General features: G+C 40.9%; 2 protein-coding genes across 16 annotated transcripts in view; one reads left to right on the top strand and one right to left on the bottom strand.

Annotated features, from left to right (window-relative positions):
- LOC309700493 (uncharacterized protein) overlaps positions 1-12,053 on the top strand; it is a 2,098,293-nt gene that overhangs the window by 955,659 nt on the left and 1,130,581 nt on the right. The gene's annotated exons all lie outside the window — the stretch shown is intronic.
- LOC309700995 (uncharacterized protein) lies at positions 422-6,759 on the bottom strand. Of its 15 annotated transcripts, XR_014274829.1 has the most exons (13): positions 6,083-6,759; positions 4,917-5,008; positions 4,380-4,448; positions 3,629-3,728; positions 3,174-3,405; positions 2,898-3,076; positions 2,708-2,801; positions 2,281-2,398; positions 2,115-2,206; positions 1,920-2,013; positions 1,093-1,258; positions 812-967; positions 422-581 (listed from the first exon to the last, which is right to left on the bottom strand). XR_014274829.1 is itself a non-coding variant. In XM_082524946.1 (12 exons), the coding sequence occupies exons 5-12, from the start codon at positions 3,228-3,230 to the stop codon at positions 1,217-1,219; spliced, it is 747 nt and encodes a 248-aa protein (XP_082381072.1). In that variant the 5' UTR covers positions 3,231-3,405; positions 3,629-3,728; positions 4,380-4,448; positions 4,917-5,008; positions 6,083-6,759; the 3' UTR covers positions 1,118-1,216. The 15 variants fall into 15 exon arrangements, 13 of the variants coding, with proteins under 13 accessions (XP_082381072.1, XP_082381073.1, XP_082381075.1 ...); XM_082524946.1 differs by lacking the exons at positions 422-581; positions 812-967 and adding an exon at positions 1,488-1,558 and having other exon boundaries at positions 1,118-1,258; XR_014274830.1 differs by lacking the exons at positions 422-581; positions 812-967 and adding an exon at positions 1,368-1,558 and having other exon boundaries at positions 1,172-1,258.

Raw genomic sequence — 12,053 nt, 5'->3', positions numbered from 1 at the left:
TGCTTCTTAACAAACACACCACTACAGCAAACATCTCAGTTGTACTTGTTGATTTCTTCAACAAAACACTGAACAAAACATGTCCTTGTGAGTGTGCTGCCTGGTGCTTTTACATTTTGTGGTAATTTGAGCAGCCCAGAAAGCATCCCATGAATTCAATGATGTTATTGTATCTGAACATGTACACGAGTCATTAAATTAGATGGGAAAGAATGATTCAGGGTAAACAACTGCACCAAGGGAATTACATTTTTCTTCTCAACATGTAAAATGTCTGTTGATAAGCAATTTCTAAAACAGACATTATAAAAATCACATTAAACAGATGTGATTAACTTTTTATTCTAGCAAACATAACATCAATGATGACACAATCAGTCTTCATCAGAAGTGCTCAAATCACTCTCATCGTCTCGAAACGTCCTCCTCCTCCTCCGAGTCCATTTCCAGGAGTGGTTGGTGGCTGAGGATTCTCTTGTACACGTCCTTTACTTTGAGCGTTTCAGCTTTCAGTTCACTTTGTTTTTAAACCAGGCTATGGAGTCCTTTCTGTGCATCCTCCGACATGCCAACAAGGGAGGCTGTAAAAACAACAAAACTATTAAATATAAGTAAAACAAACAAACAGACAAAAAACCTCACCTCATAAACACAAGGAGTTAGGATCATGTAATTAAACTTTTTTTAAGGGAGAAGGCAGTGTTAGCTAGCAACCCAAATATAGGTAAAAGATCCAGTAAGACTTTAGCATCTGCTATTATTTTCAATCAATTCATCACCAAATGTATAAATAAATAAAAGATGTGCTTACAGTCTGAGGAGATTGTCCCCAACACCACAGATCGCATTTGCAACACTGTCCAGTGATGCTGCATCTCCCTGCAAAGGATCATCTCCTCCTCTCTCAGGCGCCTCACAGCCATCACCTTCTCAAAGACCTTTCTCTTTGTCCGGAGGTCAGCAGCAGCTGCAGTTTAACAACATCAGATGGGAAAACATAGCAGCATATTATGATTCAAGAACAAAACATTCAACTGCTGCTCAGATACTGGGAGTTTGTTTAAAAAGGATATTTAGAAATCAAGAGCTTACGTTCACTTGTGCTCTGCCAGGGCCAAACGTCGCTCTGCATGAGGGCATCACTGGATACGATTTGCTTTGTTGCTTGTTTCCTTGTTGTAGTCGTCAACAGCAGCCGCCAAGCGTTTCTTCTCATCTAAGATGACCTTGTGAATTCTGTGTCGCCTCTTGTTGCTATCTGTAAATAATCATAAAAAGGAACACCTTCACATAATGCATATATTTACATTTTAATCTACACTCATCAATTCGTTTGCTAGAACAAATCACATCCAGCTTAAACAAACCTGGATCTGATTTTATTCTGTTTACAAAGTAGCTGTACGAGCTGTACAAACTGAGCATCAAACGGTCCGTTTCAAAGAAACTGTGACACCATTTTGTCTGTAAAGACTTTGTGTTCGCACTCTGATGATGACGACAAGCTCCTCTACTCGTGCCTGCAACGCTCCAAGGCTGCCATCAGTTTGATCCGTTTCTAAGTGAGAGGAATATTAATCAGAACACAGGATGAGTAACAGTCACCAAACTACAGTGGACTCTGTAATCACTGACTTGATGATATTCATTATAAGACATCTGGAGCCTTCATGTGCTGCATTATCATGAGATAACAAGTATGTTGGTGTTCAGCTTTATAAAACCAACTAGTACGACATCACTTCAACCCAGGTCCAATCCAATTTGATCAAACGCAACAACTCTGCCATCAATTCTGCTTTTACAAGCTTATTTTTCATTGTTTGTTGACACTGTCAGAAAGATCTTAACTCTAAGTTCTTTAATGAGGCCATGGTGGGTCCTGTTGTTATACACGAGTGCATTATATTGAGACTCACCTTCAGCCCATTGCTGCAGTGTGTCGTCATCCACACCCAGCTCATTTCTGCTCGCATTCAGGCTCTCCACTTGTTCTCTAAGGATCCTTATGATCTAAGAATACATTAATAAATGTCATTCATATGGACATTTTTAGAGTACTGGTGTTTCCCCCCCATTACCACACACATTAAAATGGGTGTTGAAAAAATGACCTTTAGATATCTCTGGCTCAAAGTGCGGCCCAGTTGTTCCACTTTCCTTTTGTTCCAGCCCAAAGCCAGGAGGCTCAGCATGTCTGTTCGCCCTGCATTTCAGTTAGTATACAAATAAGAATGAATGAGCAGGAGACTGAGTGGAATCTCACACACAGACACACACCTGCTTTAGACATGTACTTCGTTGTGATGGCCGCCCTAGACAGGAAACTGTTTACTTGCTCCACCTCTTCTCCAACTGTAGAACCGGCCCCATCCTGAAACGCACCTCCCCATTTGATCTATAGAAAGGAGGTCACAATACATGACTGCTGAATTCATTCAACCTTATAACAAAATGTCTTAAACGTATCCAAGACTACAAGCTGCAGTATACCTCGCACATCCAAGTGTGAGCTACTCAAAATGAAGTACACATTAAGATAAAGTCAAGTAAATAGTATTACGACAACACCAAGAGAAAAACAAAATAAATATCCACCCATCCAAATATGTATCCACACACACACACGTATGAGTATATGGTTATGGCGTTAACGTCATTTTAACAAGATTAACGCTGACAGCACTGATATATATGTGTATCTTACATCATTTGTGTGTCTCTGGATGTATTTCACAAACTCAGCAACTTCCTCATCTTTCTCAATGAAGACACCTTCAAAGTTCCCCTGCTCTGAAGTGCTGAACGAACACGGTGACAGTTGTTTGAAAAGAAACATCAAAATACAATTTTTGTACAAATCCATATTTGATTTATGTACACAATGCATAACGTACCTTGCATTTGATTGAAAGCGATAAAGCTTGCAGTTTCCATCAACTGAGACGGCGAGCATGTCTGGAGTGCAGGCAGGGCAGCTAAAGCATGGCTCCTTGCACATCCTGCCCACCTCACACTTTACAGCACTCCACTCCAAGAAACTTTTACTGAAGGCATCAGCTGATATTCGGCCAGTCTTTTAAGTAGAGGACAAACAACAGAATATTCACGGACAGTCATCATAAACATTGATTTGCACAATTTCCTTAAACTTGACAAATTTAGAAACTCACCCTTCCAAAATGGGCTGTTCGTTCATCCAGCACTTTGACAAAGGCCTTAAGTGACATCCCTGCTGCAGCTTCTTAATGTCATAGAAAGACTGAAAGACATCCATTGAAAACAGGGTGCAGAAATTTAAGGTGCCAGGCCAATATCCACCACCCTGGAAGTCCTTAACTGAGGGGGACCACATTAGGCCACAGCTGGTGCAGCTCACCACTGGCAGTGCAAGGTTATAACGGCCTTTAGGAAGGATAAGGAGAAATCCAGTCATGGCTCAACAAAGACATTCATTTTTTCCCATGTTGTTTTCAAAGCGGTCTGGTAAATCCAAATGACCTTTGACAGGTGCCCACATATACTGCGGGCCGAGGGTAATTCAAAACAATGTAGCAATGTACAATTTGCACTAAAACCTGCAAACACATCTATTGTGTATGTACTGTGTGACAAAAGAGCAACTTACCATTTATGGTTACAAGAGCCACAATTGCACCGGGTGAAACCTCAACGTTACCTGCTGGGCAGTCACACACAGTCTGGTCTTTGCACAGGCAACAGCCGAACTAACATTAAAAACACACAATATATATAAAAAGAATTGGAAATTAAATGATACACAATAAATATACAATAACAGCACACACTCATAGTACATAGCAATAAATGCATAAGACTTAAAAACCGTACATATTGGATTGTGAAACTCTGATGAAGGCTGCAAAAACCCTCCTGTTACTGCCTCTCTGCTGTGCAGGACAAAGCGTGTGTGAACTGCAATATCACAGTCAGCACAAAGGAATGGAAGAGGCAGGCAGTCCAGACACCTCACAACTACTTGTTTGCCACACTGACACACACGGTGTGACTGTGGATCCAGAGTAGCTAACATATTGTCTATAAGACAAGGCCTGGCCTCTTTCCACTTTAGCAAGGACACCGTGTTTCTGATCGCCCAGTGAGTAGCAGCTGACTCAGACGACGTCTCACAAGTCATGGCTGCGTCCTCTTCTCCATCCTCCAACAACTGAAGGAGCTCCTGACGAAGCACCTCAGTTCCACACACTAACAGAAAAAAAATAAAGAAACTCTTCCACAAAGTGAAAAACACTCTAGGCAGTATGTTTCTTAGGACTGCACAAAAGCCCTGCCTAACTCAACTATAACAACAAATATAAAAGTAAAGGAATCACAATATATACAAGAAGGTAAAGTACCTTTTGTTGGGTTGACACTGGCAACATAACTAGGTTCTTCACGTGGACACTGATGCTGATCTGCAGACACTGGGGGGAAAAAGAGATTGAAGAATATTTACTTACTGAAATTCTTTGGTGAAAACAAGTTGTGAGATAAAATCAATGGTTGTGAGAACACTGACCACGTGGCAACTAGTACTTCGACTGGATGATGGTCTTTGAGGAATAAAATCTCCCTGTCTGTCAAGGGCGGCATCACTTACATTTTGATTAGATACCTTGAGTTTGTAAATGATCAGATTACATAATTGGAATACAATGTATCCAATTCAGGGTTGCAGGAGGATGAAGCCTATCCCAGCTGATACAGGACAAAGACAGGCTGCCAGTTTATTGCAGGGCTAACACGATATGTGTAACAGAAAATCCACTTAAATGTTTGATATTTCTTATAATAATCATAATTATGACTATTATTTAAAGGTTTCTTTAAATAATACATTTTGATTTTTTATAACCTCTAAAATATAAACCTGAGCTGTTTCAGATTCTGACCTCTGACCTCACTGCAGCTCCCTCTTGGAAGTACGTCTGCTTCTTGTCTACCCCCAGTGATGACCGCCTGCCCTTGATATCACGTACTGTACCTGAGGAACAAAAAAGGACAAACACTTGCCTTCATTTAAGAAGTACATTCATACAGAGGTAATCTATGGAAACACACTAGTTCACCCTTTGGGAGAAATCAGTTCCTGTGAAACATTTCTGTAAATGAACATCATGTGGAGAATGAATGAAATGAGTTCTTCAGGTGACTCAGCAGTCCCACACTGACAAATGAAATCTAGTTAAACTATTAAGCATATTTGCTCTTCTGAAATCTGTGTTAAACAACAACAAACATAAATTAGTAACAAAAATACAGCTGAGTAGAGGCTTTACAAACCACCAGCAGCCATAATGCTAAATTTTAATCTTCAAATGTTTCTGAGCCGTCTTCAACCTGCTTTTAACACATTAAAGTCCCACAGTCAATGCAGCCTGACTCAATCCTAGATGTTCAGCACACAGAGACACAGAGGTGCCGTTTAAAGTTTAGTGATAACCTGAGTCACTGATCATTTGCAGTATTACAGAGTCTGGCAGTCTTTGCATGATGTCCACGTCACTGTGAGTTTCTAGCTGACTCTCAGGTGTGACAGGTGTGCCAGCAGGAAAGAGTAATAATAACCTGCATCCTGAGGTTTGTCATGCAGGATTAAAGCAGCCAGGCTTTGTTCACACAGCTAGGATTGTATTTTACACTGACCCTGGGTCAGTATAAGTATCATACAGTTTAAACGAAGCACTGAAACTTGCACATATTTATTACAGATGCACTGAAGCTAATCGAGATATTTGCTGTCAGTCTGTGGCTGCGATTAAACACTTTACTGGAAACTTTATTAACTAGTAACTTCATCAGTCATGACAGAAGCTAATATTTCTGTGCTAACATCGTTTAAACAGTAACAGCTTTCCTCCAATATAAGCTAACGTTTACACCGTAACTTTAAGCTAGCACCATAAAGACGGTAAAACACGTAATAACATCTACAAATGCATCTTAAAGCTGTTATATTAGCACTCGGTGTATTACTAACATAACCACATTAACATTACTGACACTCGCAGACTTTTAATAGTCATTCTATAAATGCTGTCCGTTTAAATGGTCTTACCTGGTGGTCCATATGGTCCATAAGTGAAGCAGAGGGAGCCTGACCATGCGTCACACGTTTGACGAGTTGGGAGTGAGAACGTGTTGGGCTATAAGGAACACACTCACTTCCTGAGCCCTGGGCAATAAGAGACGTTTTGTGTTTTATGATTTATTGATATGTTTGATCCTTTCTGACCTGCGTTAATGAAGCAGTCATTAGAGCACCATGTCCGCTAGAATAGTTCTGTAGTTTGATGCTTGAGTCGTTGCAGACTTGTTGAAACTCCCTCACCCGTCAAAGCAGCGTCTTTGTTATTCGCGTCCAGCAGATGGCAGTGTTTCACTGTCTGACGGCTGTCTGAAGCTTCAGCTGGATTATCCGTTTGCTATGTTTGCCATGTTACAGTGGGGAGGAAAAACTCCTTTTTAACAGGAATATCTAGACATGAGTGATTACTGCAGTGGGGCACTATCTGTGCTATCTATAAGAAATGTTAGCAACAATAAAACTCTGAGGATCAGGGCTCCATTTCACTCCAGTGTTCAGTGGCATTTTAAAAGAGTGAATACCGACGCTGAATGTCTTTGTAAAGCAAAAGCACTTTGTTAGCCTTTACAGAGCAAAGCTATGGATCAATGTGCAGTGAAGAAAAATCGAGGTGGCCAGTCTGTCCTTTCCTAACCAATCACAGAGCTCCTTACTGAAGGAAACGGTTTCCAGGGCCTAATCCGTGGATCGACTTCCTTCGAGGCGTGGACGTCTATCAGCAGAGAATGTACCTTCACCTATCAGCAGAGAATGTCCCTTAGTCTGTAACACAGTCAAATATATTCTCAAGTAATATTCAAGCATGCCATTCAGCGTGTTAGTACGAGCAGCTCGGGAGCAGCTTGGGAGAACAAGAAAACAGAGACTGCTTTAGATTGTCTTCCCAAAGTGACTCAACTTTATTCACAAGTACAACAGTTTATATAGAGGGTAAAATTCATGAGACAGCAGATTTATCAGTTTAAACCAGTACAGACCAAGATAAGGCAGCGTCTTCCTGCCCTTGGGTGAAGAAGCATCCTTTGTGTAGTTTATCAGTTCAGCTACAATTGTGATTATCTCAGCGACATATTTTCAAGGCACAAAACGAAGAGTTCTTACATTAGTGAAATCTGAAACAAACCATTTGGCCTTCAACAGGCGTCTAAAAGATTAAGAAACTAATGTAGCTGAGGGAGTGATCTCTGTGGTATTTCAACCTTGTACCAGCCTGTGATTCTCACACATCAATTCTTGGGTCAAAGAGAAAAATAACTAAAACAAAGGGGCCTTATTGAATGACAGAGTTTTCCTACATAATGTCACTATAAAACAATATCCAGTAAATGCTCCCATGGTACTAAAATACCTAACACCGCGTCACAAGCGATCGAAGCGATTCTAATATGTGCGCATGCGCACATATGAGAAGCGATCGAAGGGATTCTCATATGTGCGCATGCGCACACACGTGCTTGTTTGTGTAATATTGTTCACACTAAACTTGACCCTAATCAATTTAATATCAGTCAATCAAAGAAAATGTTAGTTTTGGAAAATTTTTAAATGACATAACTGACAGTTAAAACCTTTTTTGTTCATGTATTTGTATTTGTATTGTCTTCGGGGTTTTTTTTGCATACCATGTCAAGCTTTTCTGTATATAGTCATGTCGTAGATTTCGGAGCAAACAAGAAATTGAATTGGATTTTAATATTGCAGTGCTTGGATTTCGGATTTGGTGCTTAAAACTTCTTGAAACTGTAACCGTATTTCATTCACCACAAATAACTATCTGATTGAATATTTTTCTTATCAGATAGAGAAATAAAACGAGTCGCAAAGTCTAAAAGCAACATTTCTCTGCCTGGGCTGTACCTCTGCACGTTAGTCTGTTTCAGTGTGTGACCCCCCACCCCCTCCCTGATCAGTCGGGGGTGAGTGCGCTAATGTGCCTGGAGGCCGTTTTAATGAGTGTTTGCTGGAAAACGAAAAATACAAGAAGGATTTGTACGTTTTCACAACGGGGGAGTTGCGTAAGTACTAGTAAATAATTTTCTCGAGTGTGTACGTTACACATGTTATTTGTTTCAAATTGGTATTATTATTTTGCTAGCTAGCAAACTCGTGGGATAAAGGATTGAAGTGCACTCAGTGCGATACAATACGGTGGCGCTATTCTAACAGTTAGTTATTGCAGGGTAACTTGTAGAATATGCTGTGAATTGAACCAAGATTACACAGCAGTAGCAGTAATACGAGTTACTTCCCTCAAGTGAAAGCGTTAAACGTTAGCCCGATGCTTAACTAGCCAACGTCAGGCTTTCTGATTGAAGGCTAAAAGCGACGTTGTCACCAAGTAAACAGAATATTGATGATATTTTTGTGTATCGCTGCAGCCTTTTCAAGTATTAACCTGGTGTCTTTGGGAACAGCTTAGGGGGAAATGACGGTAATATGACTGAACCATATGGGAAGAAAGAATAGGCACTTTTTGTGCTACCGAAGTTTCCTCGCTTTCATTCAAAATCTGTTTCTCATTAACCTTTCACATGCATCGGGAAGGAAAAAACATTTAATCTTCACAGTACTGCCGAAGTGCAGCGATACATTGTGAAGTGCACATTTCCATTTCTCATACAGTACCGAGCAAAAGTCTTGAACCACCCCCTTATTTTTTCGTGTTTTGCCAGGTCAGTCTGTGTTAACGGTGTTATTAACTGCATTCTTCAACTAAAGAAGTGAGAACAAATGATGTGGGCTTTTGTTTTTTTGCAATAGGCTGCAAGTAAATGTGTACAGATACAATTTAAAATTGGTTCTTTGTTAAGTTTTCTGGTCCTTTCCGTGACTTAGGTGTCTGTTTATGTTTGAATGTTTCAGAGATTAGTGTGAAGGGTCTTAACAGACAAAAAGTGGTCAAATACAAGCCCTGGATTAAAAATCAGAAACACTTTAAAAAGCCTGGAGAGCTATTCCTTAATACCACTTTAAAGATTACAGGGAAGTCCGGATCCCTGGAAGCAAATGAGGGATGGCTCAAGACTTTTGCACAGTGCTGTACATGTCATGTTCCCTGTTTTATAGCTCAGCTCAAACTGACACGTTCTCACTAACTGCTTCTCATTTTCTCCACAGTGAACTTTGACCACTTCCAGATACTGCGGGCCATCGGGAAAGGAAGCTTTGGAAAGGTAATGCAGCCTCCATTTTTCACGCCACTTGTATATTGTTTGCCCTTAATTACCCACCACGGTCGTCATCTCTAAAGAATCAGTGCAAGCGAAGCGAAATGTGCTGGGATTACACTTCAGTTCTCGTGTGCTGCTGTTATTTAATAACAGTTATAAATGCAGCTTATGTAATTATTTCTATAAAGTCAGTTAGAGGAGAGCCGATTTCTATTTCATCTCACTCAATCTAGGTGGGAATTTTGACCCCACGTCTCAATTTAATTACAGAGCACATTGAATGTCTGGATGAGACTTCAGTAATGAATTCAGGACTGTGTGTGTGTGTGAGATACACAATTGGGGCTGCAGAGATTGGAATAGTTTACCTTCATTTTAAATATCACTGCCCTGTGCACATTGTCGGCTTTAAATAAATAATAAATCAAGTTTGATTATCCTAATTTATAGCTGTCTTTATGTTAAGGATTAAATTAAAATTCACAAGAGGAAGGTGTTGGTGTGTGTGGTTGGGAAGAGAAGGGCGAAGCTAGAATGAACAGTGTTGAGTAAGTTACTTTAAAATAGTAACTTAGTTACATTACTAGTTACTTCTCTCAAAAGTAACTCAGTTACTTCAAGTTACTCGTTACTTTCAAAGTAACTCGTTACTAGGGAAAGTAACTTTGGTTTTACTCAGAATTCTCTTGTTAATGTGTTTCTTCCATAACTTTGCCAGTCTTCTAGCTTGCTTACTTGCCACAAGTGCACTGTGCCACCTACCAATAGAAAGGAAAAGATAATGTGCACATTTCCACGAGAGAAATCCCACGCCTGGACCGTCGTTGACTGCTGCCATGATTCTAGCCTACGTCACAGCGTCATGTGCGCCTTTTACATCAACACAAAAACTGCAGTCGTGGTGCTTTCGATTGTACTCAGAACTCAGAAATTCTGCCTTCTGAATAGGAAGATGTAGGTAACACCAGACTGCAGATGAGCTGCTTACAGGGCTGGACTGGGACAAAAAATTGGCCCGGGTATTTTAACTAGAGACCGGCCCACCATTATAGGAAAAATCTTAAAGCCTTTGAATGAAAACAAACACTGTTGTGACAGTGATGCACACTGTTTTGATGGTATATATGCATCAATCTATCAATTGTTTGTTGTAAGATTCAGATAATTATTTTTTAAAAGCTAGACATTTTAAATGAGAATAAGAAAGAAAAGTATTTCCTTGTGCCCCCCTCTCCCTGTTAATGCCCTACATGCCCCCCTGGCAACACTTTGCTAGATCCGCACCTGCACAGTTACCAGCTGTCAGCTACCTAAAAAAGGATCCTGGGGTTATTTGTCTCTCAGAAACAGTTCATAACTTCCCTTCAACTCATTCATGTCACCTAAAAGGTAAACCTGTTTCTCCATCACAGCTCTGATGATCCAGTAAGGACATCTCCTGGTTTCATCTTCATGTTTCCCTCTCACCAGATAACCAAACCGATATCATGACCAGCAGCTTTACAGCTGTGGCTCCAGCAAACATCAGCTGATACTAGAAATTAATATTAAATAAATTCTAACAACAGCTGATCAAGCTTAAACATGCTGCTGTTGTTTACCGCGACATCCGCTGGTTTCCTCTTTCTGGCGCAAAGTGAGCGATAAACAAACAAGAGAGCCGATCAGCTGATCACTGATCAGTTTTCATGATTGAAGTAGAAACGGGAGAGAGAGGGGGGAGAATGACAGTGTAAAGACACAGAATAACTCCAGCTTTGTGCCTTTTTCATTGTAGCTGAAGTCCGGGACAAACTGTTCCTTTTCACCTCAATAAGAAACGCGTAATATTTTCTCTGAATACCAGACGGGACGGTTGGCAACTCTAATAACTTATGAACAAAATAAAGTTCAACATCATTAACTTCATAGCACCACCCAGCTGTATAGAAACTCCGTCATGCTAGCTAGCACGCAGTACGGAAAAAGTCAGAATAACGAAAATAAACTCCACCTAAACTTGGTTCATATCTGACCCAGAGAGACTGCAGGTCATAACTTCTTACCTGAAGTTCAGGTCACACTTGGACCGGCGGCAGCCGCCTCGGGTCTCTTTTCCTTCTGCGTCCCTTTTCCTTCATCCACCTGCTGGCCTCCACCACTTGCTAATGTTACTGAATCTGTGGAAACTCCGCGATAGCCACCACACGAAGTAACGAGTAACGACCCTATCTAAATCCCAGTAACGACTAACGCGTTCCTGATTTTGGCATAATAACTAGTTACCGTGCTCGTTACCACAATAATAACGTAGTTACTGTAACGCGTTAGTCCCAACACTGAGAATGAAGCACAAACAGAGGGAGGTGTTTGCCTCTCGCTGTAGCGCTGTGAAACACGATCTGTAGATTGCAGCTTGTGTAGGTGCTCCAAGAAAATGGGTTCATTGGCATGCAGCACTGTAGATGTGCACGTATGGATGCTTGAGAAAGGATGCTTGTGTTGCTGAGCTCGTTCTTGCACAGCGGGGAGATGTGAGGTAGGTTGGGGCTACCTCATAACTCCCCGCTGTGAGGCTGCCAGATGGGAAGAAGAGGAAACCGCCTGGTTGTCCTGAAACGCTCGTTTTCCTCTGCTCACTTTTCATCTTTACAATCTCAGCACTTGGGTGTGTATCTTCTTGCAGTGGGCCTCTCAGTTTCATTCTTATTCATAAGCTCCTCTTTGTGTTTTACTTTAATGGGTCAGCTTGGGTCCAGACCTGAATTAGAGATAATGTTGGGCTGTTTTAG

The sequence above is a fragment of the Aulonocara stuartgranti genome, assembly GCF_965226115.1.
Source record: "Aulonocara stuartgranti genome assembly, chromosome: 3".
Lineage (NCBI taxonomy): Eukaryota > Metazoa > Chordata > Actinopteri > Cichliformes > Cichlidae > Aulonocara > Aulonocara stuartgranti.
The sequence above is the reverse complement of the archived record's forward strand: the minus strand, read 5'-3'. Positions and strand labels throughout refer to the sequence as shown.